The 20,116-nt window shown below is 52.7% G+C and overlaps 1 protein-coding gene across 1 annotated transcript in view; it reads left to right on the top strand.

Moving 5' to 3' along the window:
- AMN (amnion associated transmembrane protein) overlaps nt 1-16,940 on the top strand; it is a 20,792-nt gene extending 3,852 nt beyond the window's left edge. The window contains exons 4-12 of the mRNA XM_009867266.1: nt 7,175-7,262; nt 8,799-9,034; nt 10,571-10,708; nt 10,791-10,899; nt 11,984-12,066; nt 13,048-13,234; nt 13,977-14,151; nt 16,491-16,593; nt 16,830-16,940. Of these exons, the coding sequence (XP_009865568.1) occupies nt 7,175-7,262; nt 8,799-9,034; nt 10,571-10,708; nt 10,791-10,899; nt 11,984-12,066; nt 13,048-13,234; nt 13,977-14,151; nt 16,491-16,593; nt 16,830-16,940 (1,230 nt within the window). The remainder of the gene's footprint in view (nt 1-7,174; nt 7,263-8,798; nt 9,035-10,570; nt 10,709-10,790; nt 10,900-11,983; nt 12,067-13,047; nt 13,235-13,976; nt 14,152-16,490; nt 16,594-16,829) is intronic.
- The last annotated feature ends 3,176 nt before the right edge of the window (nt 16,941-20,116 follow it).

Below are 20,116 nucleotides of genomic sequence, written 5' to 3'. Positions count from 1 at the left end.
GCTTTAGAGTCACCATGGAGATGCTATACAGCCTTTGGTCAAAAAAAAAAGTAAAAAAAATGTAGAGAATTGCTTGCTAGAGTAGCGCAGGAGGAAATTCATGGCTGGGGCAGAGGCTGGGCTCTCATTGACTTTCATGGGAAGGGTGACTGCTGCAGAAGGTGCGGAGGGGATGCTCGGTGCCAGTGCCCCACTGGTGAAGAGGCAACGTGAGACCTCTCATCCTGGTTCCTCAGCTGAGTGGAGCGAGACCTGGGGTGCCGGAGGCTTTTCATGTGCTGCTATCAGCCCCTCCTAGACATTTACATTAAAGCAAACACTTCTGTACGGTGACCCCCCAGCTCCTCTCTCCATCCATCCCATGGGGGCACCAGCCAAGAGCTGGGAGCTTCATTCTTGGGAGGCGGCCAAGGCTGTTGGGACACGCAGCCCACCTTCCCGCTCGGAGGAGACCTGTTTATCACCCAGTCCAGTGGTTATTTGATCTGAAGTTTCAAGTGGGTCCCTAATCCAGCCACACACTAAATCCAAATCCAGTTTAAGCATAAGTGACTTTGAAGCACAACTGCTGTGATTAGGCTGGATTTTCTATGGTACTTAGCTGCCTAAAGATGCAGATCAGTATTTAGCTGGCTTTCAGAGGTGCCTGGGAGTAAATCCACAAAAAAGATGGAGGTGCTCAGGGTGGCGGTGCCTGACATGGGTGCTCCAGGATAAGGTGAGCTTTGGCTTTGCTTGTCTGCTGAGGGAGAAGGGCTTTTCTGAGGGGTTTGGACCCTCTGGCTGTGGCTGTGCCTCCAAGGGCAGGCAGGCCAGAGCACGGCTGTTGCTGTGAGCCTGATGTTTGCCCCGATACCTCCAAGCCTGGTGCAGTTTGTACCCAAGATGGCCAGCACTGTAGTGCAGGCCAGAGGTGGATGATGCCACTTGCTATTTTTGGGGTGGCAGGAGTCGGGTTTAGCCACGTGCGCAGAGCAGCCTCGCTTGACACCCATGTTGCCAGGTCGGGGCACTGGCCGGGGTTATTCAGCAGTGCGGAGGCCACCTTTCCAGCTCTGTCCCATCACCCAGTCCTGCCACAGTGGTGGCAGGCACCCCCACCTGGTGGCAGCCACCCACACCCCCTCCCTGGTGAGGGGCCACAAAGGTTGGGTGAGGGTCGGGAGCATGCAGGGCACTGGGATCTAACCAGGGACGCCCAGTCCAGCCTTATATTTTTAGCTGCCTAATTGCAAGAGCAGAATGTACTCGGCTTTGCTGCAGGATGCTCCCGCTCGGTTCCTGGCAGAGATTGATCTCGAAATGCCAATTGCTCTCCAGGGGCACCGGCTCTAATGAATTGCTACAGTTTGCGCTCGTCCCAGGCATCAGTGCTTCCTCCCCCCTGCTTCCTGAGCAGCAGAGTAATGAGACACCCAGAAAAGGCATTGTTTTTCCTTCTCCTGCGATGAGGGTAAAAAATCTTCACAGGAGTGCATATGTGCATGTGTGTGTGCCAGCACAGGCTTTTCTCCGGCAGCGCTCATGCTGTGCCCTGCAAAAGGAGCGCGGTAAAAAACAGCCTTTTACAGTTGTCTCCCTGAGTTTATTGGCTCCTTGCAGGCTAGTTTCTGGCAGGAGGAGTTATTAAAGCCTGTGAGGAGTGAAGCAGCTTGCAGACACCCTTGAGATGTGTGAGGTGGTTTAGCAGCAGGTTTGCCAGCCAGCACCTGCACGGGATGGCCAGGAGTTGATTCTCCTTTGTGGGGTTGGGTGGGAACGTGGTGTTTTGGGAACCCAGTGTGCTAGGGGATGCAGTGACAAGGCCAGCTTGGGCAGGCGATGCAGGGAGCCCACACCCCAAAATGCAACGTGAAACACAAGGAGAAGACACAGTGGGGAACCAGCTCCTGCATGAATGAGAGTGTGGCCGCGCCACTGCTGCCGAAGGACCCTGCCTCGCAGGAGGGGCAGGCAGGGATGTAGGCAGGGGAGAGCAGCCAGCGTCTCGTTAGCTTGCAGGGGATGACGCTGAAATGATGACGTTCTCCGGCGCACTTCTGCCTTGCCTGTGCCCCTGCCTGCTCTGCAGTGAGAGGGGAATCAGAAGGGTGAGTTATTGCTGGGAGCAGAGGAAGGCTGGTGGGCATCTTCTGCCCACTGCTGATGGCTCCTGTGGAGAGGAGCGCTAGCTTCTGTGCCCTGCTCCACACTGCGCCAGCCTACCTGAGTGTGGGTTTCATGGGGATTAAAAAAAATGCCTTTTTTTGCCTGTTTTCCTCAGGACGCTGAAGACCTGCTCCTTATGGAGGCATGTGCCTGGGCATGGAGCAATTTGAGCAGCAAGGCTGTAGTGCAGCAGCAAGTCCCCCCAGAGGTCTTGAGGTGGCTGCAGGTTATCCTGCCTTGCCAACTCCTCTCATGGGGGATTTGGAATAGCCAGTGTGAGACTGGTGGGCCATGATGGGGGCAGCTCAGATCTGGCGGAAGGCTGGGAGCATTGAGAGGGGGTGGGCAGCAGCAAGGGAGGACTGGTCCAAGGATGCAGGTGGGAACTTCACACATGCAGAAAAGTGAGTGAATGAACCCACTCTAATGAGCCTAAGAAATGCTGCGGCAAGCAAGCCCCTGGCAACGCTCCAGAGCCGTCAAAGGGATTCACCTGCGGATGATTCTGGCCCCATGCCTTTCTGGGGCCTTTAGCCAGCAGCTGGATCTCACCCAAGCATGCACAAGCCCAGCAGAGCTGAGACTCCCCCAGTCCTGATGGGTGTTGGGAAATCCCCCCACTATTCTCACCCATGGGCAGGGGATGCCTGCCTGCTGCCCAAGCTGCCTGCTGCCCCAACTGCCTACTGCCCCAGCAAAGCCGGACTGGGAGAGGTGATACAGAAACCAATTTCCTTGTTCATTAATGCCTGTGGTGAGTTACAGCACCCTCACATTCTACCCCAGCTACTGACCTGCTCACTTGTGCACCCATGGGTGCAGCGCTGCAGACCCCAGCATGCCTGTGCTGTCTCAGCGTTGTATGATGAGGATGGTGACACAGTCTCACTTGAACAAGGAATTAAAATATGTTGATCCTGTGAATTAAAACAAGGCTTGGTGAGACAGCTGACTGCATTGCTCACCTGGACTCCAAGCAGAAGTGCTGTATTTTTGCTGTGCTGTGATAGTGACATGCCAATCACACTGCTGCTGTCAGGCATCTCAGCCCATTGCTTGTGAATCAAGCAGAGCCAGGATGTGCCAGAGGCTGGATCAAAGCCACCCACTTCAAAAGCCACCTCTTGGGCCTTTGCTAGTTTTCCTTTTTGCATTTCAGAAGTTAATTTCATATTCACTTATGCGTTGGGCCAGTGCAATTTCTCCTCAGTGGTGGTGCAACACTGGGTTTGTGAAAGTGGTGACTCTGGACTGAGAGGCACATGGGATACTTCCTCTTTTTTTTTTTTCTTTGCTGACTTGATAAGAAAAAGGATGGCTGTGTTTCAATTGTCACTACACTTGATAATGATAACTGAGGAGATAAGTCATTTACCAGTATAAGGAGTGGGAAATGACTAATGGGACTCTAAGTTCTCTGTATTAATGGCCCTGGAGTACAGGTTGGCAGAGCAAGGAAAAGCAGATGAAACTGCCAGCTTTTTGGCTCCAGTCCTTTGGTACATGTCATTGCTCAGTTCAAAATGTACTTGGAAAATGACCCAGCCTATATGCAATTTCTATACCAAGTTCCTGAATGCAGAAAGCCACTGCCCAACCCGAGTCTCCATTTGTCCTCTGCAGCAAGCTGCGATGCTTAACTTCAGTTACAGGGAAAAAACCCAAAGCACAAGTGATTTGCAAACTAAGATCCACTGGATGGCAAAGCCACTTCTGAAATGCTGCCCCGTGGTGTTCATACTGAGGAGAGCTGGTGGTGGATGGACAGCATGTCTGCCTTGGTGGGCAAGGAGCTGTGGCTTTGGGGGGGCCAGCCTCAGGAATTTCTGCTACAAAGCCAAAGTACAGGGCTCTTCTTGCACTTCATGTCTGTGAAGATGAGGTGACTCCATCCCTGGCTTGCACTGTATTGTGTTGCATTTTAATTCCAGGGCTGCTGCTAACAATGTTTGAGCAGTCCCAGAGTATGAAGGGGTCAGCAACTGGGACACTATGTGCTGTGGGACTCTCATTTCCCTGTCACATTCATGCTCACATGGACAGCTTCCTCTCGGCTTGGGGAGTCCAGCCAGCCTGGGGTTTTGGGGTGACGGAGGGGGATCTCCAGTGGCAGATGGAGCAGCTTCATCTTCTCGAGAGAGCCCAGAGGCCAGTGTCTCCAGAGCTCTGCGCAGCCACTGCAGGTGTGAGGCAGGTTTAGCATTTTCTCCCACCTCTCCCTGTGGGAAGGATCAGTGCCATGTGTTACTGATCCTGCGCCTGCTCTACGCCCGTGCAGACCCCGCTCACCCTGGCCCTCCCAGGCCTGGGAGGACACGACCTCAGTTGGTCATCGGACCAGCGTTAGTGCACCTGTGTGTGCAAGCATGCACGCGTGTCTCTAACCAAGCAAGCCCACCTCATCCCCACTGTTGCCACACTGAACTGAGGCACGCCATGTGAATCCTTACCAGGCTTTCCTTGCTCTGCTCTGTGCATAACTTGTGCACACAATGCTCTCACATTGCTCCCCGGAGCAGCATGAGTGATGTGGCTTTGCAAAAGCAGGAGCATATTTGTATAAGTGTTGTCTCTGTGGCTTTTTTTCTCCTCCCAGTTAATTTGTGAAGATCTGAACAAACAGCCCTCAGGACAGGAAAGCTGATTGTGTCCTGCATGGCCACAGCGAGGTGTGTGGGAAGCTCTGACCCACAGACATAGTCAAAGTGTTTGGTAACTACAGGGAAAGCTGCCAGGCAGGCAGGGACTTCCCAACACGGTTGTCTTGATCCAACCACAGCACTCACAAGCGTCAAATTCTACAGCCTGGAAAAACAAGTAGAGGTCAGCCAGGCATGGCTCTGCTGTGTCACCCATCCCTGTCACCCGCAGCTGCTCTCTGTTCCTCTACCCAAAGGTCTCTGCAGCTACAGGCCCCAGTGTCCATGAGTGGCTGCTGTACCCTGCCTTGGTGAAACGATCCACTGCATCCCATCCAAAACCCCACGCTGACCAGCTCAGCTGCATCCCAGCAGCCAGCTGGCCACCCTCCCTGCTTGGCCCTGTCATGCACAGAAAACTGTGGGGTAGCAACCTGCAAACTGTGCAAAATGCATCAGGGAGGGACTCCAGCCTGAAATGGCCCAGAGGGTTTGGAAGAAGGGACCTGGCTGGTATCTGCCCTGGGTTTTGGCATTAGCTGACTAATCCAAAGTGTCCCACCGCCCATTCCTGCATGGTCTCACAGGAAAAACAGCCAGAGCACTTCTGAAATGAAGCACCTTGGGAAAGAAGCTGGTAGCATAGCTCACCTCAAAGCAGGCCAAGTCCTGAGCTTCAAACATCACTACACACAGCTTTGATATCTGCAGCTAAAGGGCATGTTGCTGTTTGTATCCTGGCAGACCTTTCAGTCTCCTCCAGTGCCTCAGTCTTGGAAAAGAATGGCTTTACTCAAGAGTAATAGAAATTCAATTCAGAGAATGTGAAGGCATGGTTTCCAGTCAGGTGTGTCATGTGCTGTGGCCTCATGGAGCAGTGTCCATAGGAAAGCTTCTTCCTGGCTGATGGAGAGACTCCATACACTCTGGGCAGACATTGCCCAGTCTCAACTACTCACCTAGTCATCCCCTCTTGTCCAGCTGAATGTATGACATTGTTGGGTCTGAAGCAGACAGTGAGCAGGAGCACTGCAGGGCTGTTTCAGTGGCAGCCGCCCTCTACTCTCCACCTTGGTTTCTCATGATTCCTGAAACAAGAGGGCAACATGGGCTATGGCTTTTAAAGGACCATACTGCCATGGCACTAAACTTCTAAACAGCTGCTTATAGCCTGAGGATGAGGAGCCTTTTGCCATGGCCCATGCCCTGTCATGCCCCTGGTGGTCCCTGTGAGGGACAGAGCATCCTCAGATTCTCTGATGGAGCAAGACTGGCCTAAGAACAGAGAGCTATCACAGCCACCCACAGCAGTCATTCATAAGTCTTGCTTTCTCTAACCTACATGCATATTTAAAGACCAATTAAATAGATGAAACCTTAAAATCCCATCTACTGTGCCTCTGCCTGAGCACAGAACCCAGTGCATCGGCATAGCGTAGTCCTGGAGGGCTTCCAGCTGCTGTCTGGGGAGTGATACTAAAACCCTGGATAGACTGAGTTGGAGGAGAAGGGAGCCTTGAACATCACTCCTTGACATGTGAAAATACTGGAGGAAACCTCAGCTTTCTCTCTGGTGGTTTCTAAACACAAAATAAGGTAGGCTGGGCTGAATAACCTGTGTGCTGTGAACCAGTAGCCTGTCCTGGAGCCAGCAGTGCCAGCTGGTGACCCAGCTGCTTGCTGAAGGGGCTCTCATGGCAGAGCTGCATCCATTGAGGTTTATCCTTACGCCCCCAAGAGGAAGCCTGGCCAGGCTGAATCCACTCAATTATGGTGACCCTGACTACCTGCTGGTGATGTTCTACCCAACAAGAAGAGGGTCTAGTGATGGCAAGTAAAGCCAAATGCCTTTGTGTGCTTTCCTTAGCTCATGCCAAGCTCAAATCCACTAGCTGACACCTCACCAAGCATTGCTTGGGCTCCTGAGTTGTTTTTTTGCTGAGCAAGTGGAGCCCTGGAGGTGGGAACTCATTAAGCAAGGGGACCTCTGAGCACTTGCAGAGTAAGGTTGGGTTTTTCATGGCTTACTGATGTAAAAAGCCATTCTTGAGCTGCTGGGAGCATGTACAAGAGGAGCAAGGAGCTGTCAAAAGAGCTTACTTTGCTTTTTACTTGTGCTTGTTTCCCTGAACGCTTGATGCTTTTCTGTGTTGCTGGACAATAATGTCAAACTGCCTCTTCCCATTGCAGCATCCCCATCTGTGATAATAGGAGCTGATACATTCCCATTAACGTGGGGCACAGTGCGGGTAACTCCTAATGGCTATAAAGTGCCTCGGAGACAGCAAGTGTAATAGGCAGCCTAATAATTAGCACTGTTATTTGATTACAAGCCTGGGTGGCTGGCAGCAGGACCGCCCAGTAATACTCTGAATCTCTTTGTCTAGTACCTGCCCCTGAATGGAGAATTCGTGCTGGCATCTGGTGCTGGATTTGCAGCTTTCGATGGCAGCTGGGATCCAGGCTGTGACTCAGGTATTTTGTGCCCAGACCAGTCCCCTATCAGCCCATGACTAATCATGCAAATTCAGCCCAAATGCTTCTACAAAGATCTTTGCTGTGTCCAACCTCAGAGCAAAGTGAATCACTCCTCTTTTAATACCTACGTCTTCTTTGATGACCTCTCTCACATCAGATCTTTCTTTTCTGCTAGATCACCTGTCTCCTAAAAAAAGTAATTACAGTAGGGAAGCCTTTGAAGCTATAGCAGAGAGGCAAATATTGCTTGTCTTTTACCCTGCCTGTTAAGCATGTAGCCACATCAAAGCCCTCATTTTCTTTGCCATGGTATATCTAAAGAAAACTGGTTGAGAATTACACACTGGTGAGCTGAACCACAGCCACTGCAGCAAGCTGGCCTTTGGCCCGATGTGTGCAGGCATTTTGGCATGAGCGCATCCTTCCCTCCCCTCTTAGCCTCCAGCCCAGGTTTTCTGTGACCGAGACAGCAGGTTTGTTTCATCGGTGCCTGTTATTACTCTGAAAGCTGTTTGCTAGGGAGATGTATTTTGGGATATTTAAGAGCTACCTGGTGCTTTCAGTGGCAAGTGACTTTTTAGTCTGGCCACAGGAAAGGAAGAGTACAAGCAGAGCGCCTGTGCCTGCGCTCTGACTGGCAAAATAAAAAAGGGAAAAAAGAGATAACAAGTCCAAACAGGTCTGCCCAGAGGAAGGACGGTAGCATCAGGCTGTCTGGAGCCACTCCAAAATCCTTCATTGCTATAATTTTCCTGTTTTGGGGCTGTTTGCCCGCTATCAGGGATGCTCTGGCAGCTGTGCTTTGCACTGAGCTTTCCCTGCTGGCCACATGTTGCTCCCCTGGAATCAATGGGCATTTCTTGGGCAACTTACACAAATGGATTTTTTTAAGTTTGATTTTAAAACTAATACAAATAATTCAGTCAATAAATGGCCACCTGCTAGCTGAATTGGTAGAGATTCAGCTGTTGGGAAGGGTGAAAAAGAATCAGGACATTGTGTTACGATACTAACTGTAACCAGCAGGGAAACGGTTAATGGTTACATAATTAGTGGTTAAATGGGGCACTGGTTTGGGGGTTACCCGCTGTGCGGAACAGGGCTGGTCACGTTTCTGCAGGCCTGCCAAGCTGCTTTGAAACTGGAGCATGAATTATCACACCCATTTTTATCTGGTTTAGCTGTTATTCAGCATTTGGGCAGCTGTTTTCCTCCCTAAACTTAAGGGTAACCTTTAAAGAAGTGAGGAGGAAAAATATCCCGTGGGATCTGGAGCCGGAAGCCTGCAGCTAGAAGTGGGGTTTGAGCTTTTTTGCTGAGACCCCAGCCCCGAGCCCTGAAAAGCTTTGCTGAGCTCCCGGAGGTGCCTGTGGCAGCTGCCTGGGAGGGTGACACCAGGGCCAGCCCTTTGCTCCCCACCCACAGGACAAGTTCCTCTGCTTTGGGCCAAGTAGTACCAGGTTTTACCAACCCACATGCATCCATCTGGATTTGGGTCCGGGTCACGCTCAGCCTTTGCTGTTGCTTTTCCAGGGGAGACAGTGAGGTTTGCCGATGCTGAGCAGCACACATGGTTTGACCCCAGGCTGTGGCAGGCTGTGTCCCCCGGCAGAGCGCTTGAGCCAAGCGGGCGCATCTTTTCTGTAGATGAAGAACGTGTCCCGTGCCACTACGACGATGTTATCTTCCAGCCTGAAACCTCCTTCCGGGTAAACATCGACTCGTCACAGCAAGTGATTAAACTCCGCAGCATCTCTCTCATGGGCCAGGTAACGTGGGGATGATGAGAAACCGGCTCGACACCTCCTCAGGTGTGGAAGGACAAACTGGGGAGGAGCAGTGATGTGTGGGGAGATGGGGCACTCCCATGGCGCTGCAGCTTCATGGGCTCCTGCTGCTGCAGATGGTCTCAATTTTTATCTCTGCCACTTTGTTATCACTTCCTTGTGGTGTGGGAACATGGACTGTCTCGCAATTCACATTTTTTACAAAAAGGCCAATGTGCATGGGTCAAACCACCAGCAAATGGCATCTTATCTGGCACCCAGGGGCTGTTCCCTTCCCAGGCATGTGTCCGCAACTTGTGCTGCTAAGGGACCCTCTGGGGACACCTCCCTCCTGCCCCTGACCTTAACATGGCCCGTGGCCCAGTGATCATCTCCCAGCTTTGCTCCGGTTCTGCTCTTTAATTGATTTGAGGGATAATTATAGAAACGCTAGCAGCCTGCTGTGTTTCAGCCTGGGAATCAGCACATGATGAGCCCCATCCCTTGCGGGTCAGAGGAGTGAAAGATCACAGGCGCTGCAACAGTAAACACAGGCTCCTTTCAGGACTCAGAGATGTGGTAGACATTTCATAAGTTATTATTTCTAGCGCTGCGCTGCTTGCGAGCTGCCATTTTGGGGCCAGGCTTTACGTAACTGCGTTTTGCCTAATAAACTCAGGCAGTGCCCAGGTGGGTGCAGACGAGTCTGGATGAGGCAGCACCCCAATGAAGCTCACCTCCGGCACACGTAGCCCCAGGGATGCAGACGTGGATGGTCTTGGGTGCTTGGAGTGATGTGAGTCCCGCTGATGCCCGGAGACTAACCCATAGCACATCATCCCCACCAAATCCACTCCCCAGGGACTGCAGCAGGCTGCGCCCCCGGGCAGAGGCTGCTGCTGAGCAATGAGAGAAGAGGAGAAGGTGCTTTTTATTTTTGTGATTCTAGCATACTTCCCCCAAAATGGCCTTATAAGCTACTTTGTCCCTTTGTACTGAGCCCACTCCTTGCTCTGCGTAGCATTCCAGGGCCTGAGACATCCTCCTGTTATGTAGAGGGATGGAGAAGGCTCTTATGGAACACAGCGGGTGAGGGAAGTACCAGCAGCTTGGTAGGATGAGGCTGCTCAGTCCAGCTCAACCTCTACTAATGCTGAGCCCACAGAAACCCTTCCCAGACTGAAGGAAAACACCTCAAATCTAGCCCCTTCCTGCCAGTAATTAAAAGCAGGCCACTTGAATTCTCTAGGCCAGCAGAAAGAGGAAAAGCAAGTAGAAAAAAAAAAAAGCCCAGCCATTTCATGATTTATTTGTGGTCCTTTTTGAGGGAGTTTTAAATTAGAAAGTGTTTCTCTGTTAGCCTTGTGAAAAAAACCAAATGGGCATACTGGCAGCATTTCCCTGCTGCGCTCGATGCCTACGATGGGGCTGCCCATCAGATGTGGCACCAGGTGTCCGGGTGGCCCAGAACGGGTGCCCGGGGACAGCGCTGGGACTGGCTGGGGATACTCACCCCCTTCACTGCTTTTCTCTGCACAGGAGCTCAGCAGCCCCGAGGCCTGGGCCGAGTACCTGCGGGCACCCTCTGCCCCGCTGCAGTTTCACGGCAACGGCACTCTCCAGGTGACAGGCACTGGCTGTCTCGACAAGTCTGGCTGCGCCTGCGGGAACGCCCCGGTTAGTCCTCCCATTGCAATTTTAAGAGAGTGCCATTGCAATTTGCAGGGTGAAAGACTGACGCTGCCCTGCTCTCCTTTAGGACAGCCACCGCATCTGTGCGGCCCTGCTCGGGGCGTCGGGGAGGCAGTGCCCAGCGCCGGCGTGCCAGAGCCCTTTGCAGCCTCTTGGCCACTGCTGCGGGGTCTGCGGTGAGTGGGGGGCACAGCCCAAATCCTCCTCCGCACCGTGATGGCTGCCCCATTCCCCTTCCTCTGGCTCTGCGGGGAAAAGCTGGGTGCAGGGGGTCCTCATGGCCATGGGCTGAAGTTTTGCTGTGTCGCTGTTTCCACGAGTCCCATCCATGGGTCCCATCCGCATCCCATTTGCCACCCTCCTGGAACATTTCTCTGAAGCATCAGCCTGGTTTTTAGGAGCCTGTTTTGAGTTTCAGCCCTTTGTCCCTACCTCTGGTTTATCCTTGTCAGGATGTCACAGCTCGTCAAGCTAATAGGGTTCTGCTGAGTTTATGCAATGGGAAACACTCAAAGAAAATGTACCTTTTTCACTGTAATGTCACCTTTTCCAACAGCAAGTTCATTTCATTTTGTTTAAAATAAAAACATGCAGATTGACAGCATTCCCCTGCAATGAATGGGTGCTTCTCCATTAATCTGCCTGGAAGGTTGCTGAGGGGGATTTTTCATGCATAATTGTACCTAGATATTTGGTGTATCGTACCAAATCCATTAAAATGGCACCATATGTTTCTCCAGTATGCTCCTAAAAGCAGAGCCCCTTAAAGCCTTTAGGAGAATTTCATATTTTGACAAATGCTTACTTGTGCTTTTGCCAAGGGAACTATTGGACTCAGTGACTGCAGTGCAGTACTACGAGGAGCTCAGGCCTCCCCTCCTCTCTGCCTTCCCTCTAAAACCAGAGTACCATCCTGAATTACAGCCCTGCGGCCCCAAAACTAGGTGCATGCAGAGCTTCCCAGAAGGATACGTGCGACAAGGCTTTCCAGGAAAAGCTTTTCTCTGGAATATGGTGGAAACCAAAAGCCTTTCATCAAACCCAGTTGATGAAAAGACCAGCAAGGAAGGGAGAGTTTTCTTGGGCCAGCACTGCTCAGGCAGGGCTGTGGAGCAGACTCTCCAGAGCTCAGCCAGCCAGACTAGTTGCATGGATGTACTGAAAGGTCCCCAGTGCCTTTTGTGGCAGCCAGAGCTGTGCTGCCCCAGCAGCCCTCCACTCAGGCTCGATAACAATGTCATGTCTGTTTTCGGGCTGCAGGAGCCACCATTAACCTGGATTTCACTCGGAATTTTGACCTCCAAAAGTTTCAAGACAGACTGGTCCAAGACTTCCTGAGCCAGGTATGGATTGGGAGGGGCTTAATGAAGCCACAAGCTGCTGGCCACACCACATCTGCTGCTGACTTGATGCTGGTGGGGCTGTTGGGTGGGGGATTATGCATCCCCAGCAATGCAGGGGGTTCAACCTCACCCCCCCCATCACCCTGCAGGGCTCACACCCTACATTTGGCCTCTTAGGTGAGCTGGCTTGCCGCGGGAGCTGGTGTAGCCTCCCTTGCCCTCCAGAACAGCCACCCTGGCCCTACCAGTACAGGGTGGGAGCAACTGCCAGCATGCAGATGGGGAAGGATGCAGGGGGGCTTGCTGGAAATCCTCGTTTAGAAAACACAGGAGGTCAGGGTCTAAATAATATGGGAGGTCAGCCCTTGCAGCGGGGATCATGCAAACAGAGAATCCCATGGCCTCTGGGTGGTGGTTCCCAGCTCTGCGCTTCATCATTCCCCAGTGTGCAAGCACTGGGTAGGTGACGGGCACTGGTCAGCACTCAGATAGATGTGTGCTCCACAAGGCATCGCTCCACGCTGCTGCTTGTCAGACACAGGCTGACATCCCTCCTCCTGGCTGGGAGCTGCCAGAGCGGGGAGGCGTGCTCTGAGTTACGCTGGGAGGATCGATATCAGAGTATTGCTCTCTTTATCCAGAGCTGAAAGGCTGCTGCCTGCCCTCCTCGCAGCCGCACATGTCTTAATACAACATTTAATGGGTGTGCTGTGTGAAATTGCTTTCTGGCGTGCTTGCCTCCATGGGGGGATGCTGTGTGCCGGGGGCTTGTCACAACTTGGAAAGGAGGGGAGATCTGAACATCATCTCATTTGAGAAATGCAATGGCACTGCGGTAAAAGGGATGGCAGCTTTGTGATGTGGTTCACATGAAGATTTATAGGTGGAGTTTGCTGGTGCATCCATCGTGGCTGACTGTAGAGGTGACTTATTTCTGCCTACCTCTCTTGGGCTTTACGTGTCTGCTTGTGTTTTGAAAAGCCCAAGTATGCCGGTGTGCAGATGGCCATATCCAAGGTGCACAAAGCACAGACCTTCCTGGGAGTCATACCCCGAAGCTCCACTCCTCTCATCCAAATCGTGCTGATCGATGATGAAGCAGGGGCACAGACAGGCACCACTGCAGAGCAGCTGGCAGCAGACATCATGGAGGACATAGCACAGCACGGTAATGTCGCTGATCTCCTCAGCAGGTCTCCCATGGGTGCACCTAAACCCACTGCTCTCCAGAGCTCCTTGTCCCCCACCAGCAGTCCACATGTCCAGCTGTATTTTGAATGTCTCTGAGGATGGAGTCTGCACAACATCTCCAGGCAACCTGTCCTCATGCTTGACCACCTTTGGAGTAAAACAGTTTCTTCTTTTATTTAAGTGAAATTTACCATGTTTCAGTTTGTGCTCATTGCCTCTTGCCCTATCACTGGGCACTGCTGAGAAGAGCCCAGCTCAGCACTCCACCTGTGTCTTGCCAGGGCAGAGCAGAGGGAAAGGGTCACCTCCCTTGACTTGCTGACAACCCGCTTCCTCATGCAGCCCAAGATATTGTTGTGCTACCATGCCATATCTGGTCATGGTCAGCCTGGTGCCTACCAGGTCCCTCTCTACAGAGCTGCTTTCCACCAGGACACTATGTGTGGAGGCAGCTATGTGAGCTGGCAGCTACTGAGGAGCACGTAGGTCACAGCCAGGGACCTGGTGGTTGTTGTGTGGGTAAGCAGTCCCAGACAGGCTTGTCCCAGAGGAGTTCACCCAGCTGTGCATCCCCCCCACCTCCTCCCTGGAGAAAGGCGATCAACCAGGTGAACAGTGCCAGACCCAACCACAGGATCCCTCTGCCCTGTGCACGATTCGGTGTGGGCATGTGTTGCCCTGTCCAGTTCTCACCCCTGTTTCTTCCTGCCCTTTCCCAGGTGAAGCACTTGGCATCTCGAGTGGCAAAATGGAGGCGGCCACTGGCAGCACTTTGAGCAGCCAAGTGGGGAGCCACACATTGAACAGGATCACAGCAGGGATGGTCTCAGGGCTACTCTTCGGTCTCCTGTTCCTTGGAGGCATCCTCTTTCTCTACAGAAAGGGAAAACTAAGGTAGGTATGGGGCTTCTGCTGGCAGTGTATCACCAGGCTTCTCCTGCTTGGGGGCAGCAGTGACCCCAGGCTGTCTTTCCAGATAGCCTGGTGGCGCAGGGGCACACAGTGCTGCCCAGAGTTCCTACAGTGGTGAGCATGGCCAGGCAGTCTGCTATACCCAACATTACTGGTTTGGGTTGGAAGGGATCTTTGAAGATCATGTAGTCCACCCTCCTGCCAGGGGCAGGGACATCTTCTGCTAGATTGGGTTCCTCAAAGTCCCATCCTGACTGACCTTGAACACTTCCAATGATGGGGCAGCCACAACATCTCTGGGCAACTAGTTCTGGTGTCTCACTAACCCCACACTGAAGAATTTCTTCCTTCTACCTAATCTCAGTCTACCCTCTTTTCAATTAAAACTGTTGCCCCTGTTCCTCATGCTTTATTGAAGGTGAGGTGGCTGAAAGGCACTTTTGTACTCTTGGACTGGTGCTTGGCTGGGGGGACTTGCTACCTGGTGCCATGTGGCACAGTGTGTCCTGGTGGGAATGAGGCTGCTGTGGCTCAGTTGGAGCTCTGCACAGCCTGGTCAGGCTGCTTGGGAACGTATCTCCTGTTCCTTGTAACCATTAGTTTGTAGTCCTGCTGGGGAACTGAGGGCTGAAAATGACAGCTGTTAAACAGAAATGCATCAAAATAATTCAAAGCACTCGTCCCACAGCTTTGTAGCCATGAAAGAGAGTGACACCACTCAGAAGCAAACGCAGCTTCTAGTCCGTTAGTTGCTCATGCTGCGTGGAGAGTGGTGTGCAGGTCCCAGGGCAGAGATGCACGGCACTTGACCTCACCACAGCTGGGCGCTGGTCAGAAATACCCTTCTCCATCAGCTTTTCCCCTCACAGCTTAGAGACAAGCTCCGGCAGGGAATAGGGCAACCCAGCAGTGCCCACAGCAGGGGCGTGGGGCACCCACCTCTGCTCCTCGCTCATGCACCCACCTTCGCGTGGAGAGTTTTGCAGGATCTTTTGGTGGACATCTTGGAGCCCGAGGCCATCCACTGAGCCACTGCTCATTTCACCTAACCCAATTGTGGGCAAGTGGGGTGGACCTTACATGTTTTATAAACAGGAGTGGGAATCACTTGAATTTGCATGTGCAAAGTGCACTGATGGTTGCCAGAGGGTGCTGAGCTACCCAGTGCTTGGGCTCCCTGTGTCACAGGCTCACAAGGCAGATTTTTTCCTCCCTCTCAGTTCCTCCTCTGGGGTGTTCTCGCCACACAGCAGCCACTATGGCCAAGAAGACTTGCCCTGCCGCTCGGCACGTGCTGACATGACATTTCCTAGCAATAAACCTGCGCCTTCATTTAATTTCTAAATAGAACTCCCAGCCCCATAATTGCTACTTGATGATTTATCTTCCACTGACACTTCTTTGGATGCTGGACAGGCCTTTGAAACTGGCTCTGTCAGCAGCGGGAGGGAATTTCGTGTAGCTGCAGGAGATGGAGCTGAACGTGAACCCAGGCCACGTCCCTGGCCGACCTGCTCCTGATGCATGTCCCCAAGTGGCTCTGGGACAGGGCCCTTTCGGGAAGTGCTGCCCAAGCATCGTGGAGGCATCTGACAGTGGGGATGTTGCAAATTAGGCAGGATGCTCTGGGAGACTGCAGAGTCTGCTTCCATGCAGCAGAGCCTTCCTGGGCACCAGCAAAACAGTGAATTTAGGCTGTTTCCACCAAAAAGGGCCTGGCACAGCCTCCCTGCAGATAGCACAGCTCCTCTAACTCCATATGTTGTTTTTACAGTGTTTAAGTACCAGTGGGCTCTCAGTACACACAGTGACGTGTGTGGAGCCACTGCTGAGCCCACCCGCACCAGGTGCCTGGTACAGGGGATGATGCTGGGTGAAAGGGATCCTTAGGGTAGGCGTGATGATGAAAATAATAAAAGTGATAATGGTGATTAAGTTGATAAAACGATAACATGATAAAAGTAATAATAAAAGTAATTAGTGCTGGTTGAAACTGTAATGGGAACAGATGTCAGCTCTGTGGCAATTAATTTCGGGCCACGGGGGGGATGGCTCCAAAGCAAAGCCTGTGCTAGGATTGTCTGATAAATTCTTCTTTCCAGGATGCAGGTCCTAACCTTCCAGAATTAATGGTTTCTACCCGGGGAATGGTTTTCCCTGGGGAAGAGTACAAGCATCCCCTTTCAAAGACAGCCTGAAACTCCTCCCCTCCTCCCCCTCGCCCATATTTTCCCATTCACCTCTTAAATATACAGGGTTTTCCCTGGGGAGCTGCTGGGATGGGAGGGATGCGGCTGAGTGACGCACAGGTCTCTCTCCAGGTTGCCTACCCTGCGCGTGCTCCAGCCCTGGAAGAGAGCGGAGGAGCCAGTGTCCCCTGCACCAGCCAGTGACCCAGGCTTCGACAACCCCATGTTCGATGTGGTGAGTCGGCACTGCCTGGGGACACAGGGGTGCTTGCGGACATGGCTCAAGCCAGGAGTGCCAGTGGGGCACCTAGCAGGGGTCCTCCTTTCCCCAGGCCAGGAGGGGTCGGTGGGATGGTCCCATCCTCCCACAGATCACCAGCAACTCGGCTGCTGCAGGGACTTGGTGCTGGGGGGGTTTTGCCAAGGGTTTTTGCTTCCTTTTCCCATCAATTCCTTCCCATGCTGCTGCAGGAGCCACCAAGTGTTGACTTTGAGGAGAAGGCACTGCAGGAGATGGCTCCCAAAGATCACCAGGTCTTCTACATCAACCCTCTGTACGATGAAAGCTATACGGAGACCTGATGGCATAGTGTCATGCTGGGGGCAGCCACCACCTCCCTGGGGACATGCACTGCTGCTTCTTCATCCCTCACAGGCCCTCACATCACTCCTGGTTGGATCTAAACCACAAGCAGTTCCCACCTGAATAAAAGTGTCTGCACAGCGAAGGGAATCACAGCAAATCCTCACTGTCAGGGCTTATCCACACAGTCATGGCCTCCCTGGTGTTGCTTTTGGGTTTTAAACTGTGTTTTGAAGGTACGAGTCCTTTTTGGACAATTCAACACTGATATTTCTGTCTCTGATATCTGGGGAAGCTGGGGTCTACCTCAGCACCTTGTGCTTAGCCAGAACCATGCTGGATTTGCCCAGAGCATGCAGCCAGTTGAAGGGTATATTCCTGGATGCACGATGGAAATTCAGTGCTCAAACACATTTCAAAATGTGGCCCAGAGCCGTCAGGGCTTGGACCCATTAGTTGTGTTTAAAAGATTATTTTGCTTTCCAGCAGTGTGCTCTGTGTGGGGGGATCTCTGCTTGGGGTCCCCCATTCCTCCTCTCAGGGACCTCAATCCTGTCCCCTGGGTGGTGGCATGAGGTGCAGTCCTGAGCAAACATCTCCCTCCCCACCTGCTTCACTGAGCTGCCTGAGCTGGCTCCTTCCCTCTGAGCTCAGGCTGACAGTTATAAGGACCTTCTTGCACCTACCTGGGGATTTATCCTGTTATTCCCTGCGCTGAGAGAGCTCATCTCTTGGTATAAGGGGAAGAAGGCTTGGTGCTGGTGCCGAGGGTCCCTGGGAAGGGATGAAGGCAGGGACCCGACAGCTGGGGACAGTCACTCCGGCCCATCTTTAAGAAGACTTGAGGCAGCAGTGGCACTGAGGAGCCTTGTTAGTGGTGGCATTTGTGGCCTAGCATGTGTCAAATACCTTCAGCTGCCTGCAATGTCAGGCAGTGCTTCATTACGGGAGCAGGTCTGATGGGTGAGACTGAAATTATGGAGATGTATTCAAATTTATGCAAATTTACACTCTGCTGGGTTTTCACTAGGGCTTGTTGGCATATTCCATAAGGAAGAAGCTATTTTAAGTTTATTATATTTTGTTCTTGTCTGTGGAAGACATAATCCATTCTCAAAGGCCCAGGAATACATCATCAGGCGCATCAGAGCCCTGACGGATGGTGACGGGCAGCACACGGTGGTGATATGGGTGAGAGACCTGCGGTAGCGGGCAGTGCCAGCAGGCAGGACACACAACATGAGCCAGGCCATAAACAGGATCAACTCTGTGCCACCCAGTTCCTGCCGTAACTTTGGAGTGGGGCAGAGCCAGGGCTGGGAGGAGGTGTGTGCTTGGGGGTGCACCGGTGGGATTGCACCATGCAGGGCTCTCCTGAGGGTGCCTCCCTGGCAGCAGTGGGATGAAAAGCAACTTGCCCTGCGGCAGGTGGTGACTGACACTGGCAGGTTGGGAATACACAAGTTCCACCACCTGGTCCCGCAACAAGTGCTCACCTGTGGAAAGAAGTGACCCAGGTCCCCAAAACTCACCCCACAGCACGCGGTCACCCTCATGACATGAACCCAGGGTAGACGCCCACAATCCCCAAGCCCTCATCAGCAGCTCATGGCACTGGACAACACCCCACAGCTGGGGGCCGAGGACACACGGTGCAGCACAGCCAGCCCATGGGTTCTCATCGGTGAGGCGCCGGTGCCGTGATGTTACCATGGTGCCTGCGAGAGCAGCTGCAGCATCCCCAGGCCCTGCGCCATGGCAGGGTCTTGCTGCAGAGAGGAGGGGCTTTCATATCTGTACGGGCAATGTGCTTCCTGCCTGTGAGAGCCTTTTTGTGCTCTTTTCCCCCTTTCAAGTCAGTTAATTGCAAGAATGACTCTCTTCTAGCATACAAGTATTTAAATACACATACACATATACACACACAAGTTATTTTTCCAAAGCCAAGGCCAAGGCCATGCTGGAGGCTGTTGCATCAGGTAGCCCATCATCACCCTAGTGCTGTCCCGCACAAGGAGAGAGCTCAAGGCCATCTCCTCAAGGAAACTCTGCCACTCACCCACAGCAAACCATTTCCTTCCCTACATTATTTCTGGGGCCTCTGCTCCAGGATTTTGGTGGCTGCGTCCCCATAACGTGCTGGGGGCAAAGAGGCAGAAGTGACCCGTGGTGCTGGAGGAGGGAAAAGACAACCCATTGGCAACAGGGACCATCGAACAAGCTGGTGGCAGGATGGCATGTTTCCCCTGTGAGCAGATGAAGCTATCAGCTCTGTGTCCTGCCTGGGCGCGCAGGGATTTCAGCAGGGACACCCTCTGGGGACTTGCAGTCACCTGCACAGCCTGCACCCCTCCATATCGGGGCGTACAGATTTGCTGCTGGCAAGGCTTCGTCTTTAAAATGCATTAGCAGCTCGAGGTCACTTACAATAGAGGCTTTAATTAAAGTGGAGATCAATTTTTGTCAGCGTGCAAGCAGAGCACATTCTGTACTTTTCCTCCAGGAGCCACGTTCGCTCGCTCACTCGCTCACACAGAAAGCGTCACAGGGAGGGGTCAGCTCTGCAGAAAAAACTGAAGCACCAGAGTCGGTTTGTGGTACCCGGGGCCAACAACTGCTGGAAAAAACAGCTGTAGCCATGGTCACTACCCTGCGCACTAGCGCAAGCAGACAGCCTGCCGTGCAGGCAGAGAAATGCGAAGGGTTTTGGTACGCCGGAGTCTCTCCTGGGATCGTACCTAAAGAAGGAATTTAATTCGCAGACATCTTTGCTAAGCAGATGGGTGTGTTAAGTCGCTGAGGCTGTGTGTTGCACGTCTGGGCACCTGGTGGCTTTGTTTTTGCTCTTGGTCCTGAGAGCCACGGGTCCCCTGCTGTGACAGACTCATACAAAATGCATTAGTGTTAATGGCAAGATCTCAGGAGTCGTTGATTCCCAGGGTCCTAAAAGAAAAAGCAACCTTCACGCTATTAACAGACACCGGCTTGCATCATTGTGCCTTCGCTCCGCGCATCGGCGCTGGTGGAACTTGCGCAAATCCCGATTCACACCTCGCAGCAGGCACCAGTGCCAAAATACCACCAAGCCTACAGACAGCCTTGGCCCAATGCATTTTATTTTAATTTTTAGCAGGAGGTAGCAGCAGCGAAAGGGAGGGGATTTGGCAGGGGCTGG

The sequence above is a fragment of the Apaloderma vittatum genome, unplaced genomic scaffold, assembly GCF_000703405.1.
Source record: "Apaloderma vittatum isolate BGI_N311 unplaced genomic scaffold, ASM70340v1 scaffold28873, whole genome shotgun sequence".
NCBI classification, from domain to species: Eukaryota; Metazoa; Chordata; class Aves; order Trogoniformes; family Trogonidae; genus Apaloderma; species Apaloderma vittatum.
Note: the sequence above shows the minus strand (reverse complement) of the source record. Positions and strands in the feature narration are given on the sequence as shown.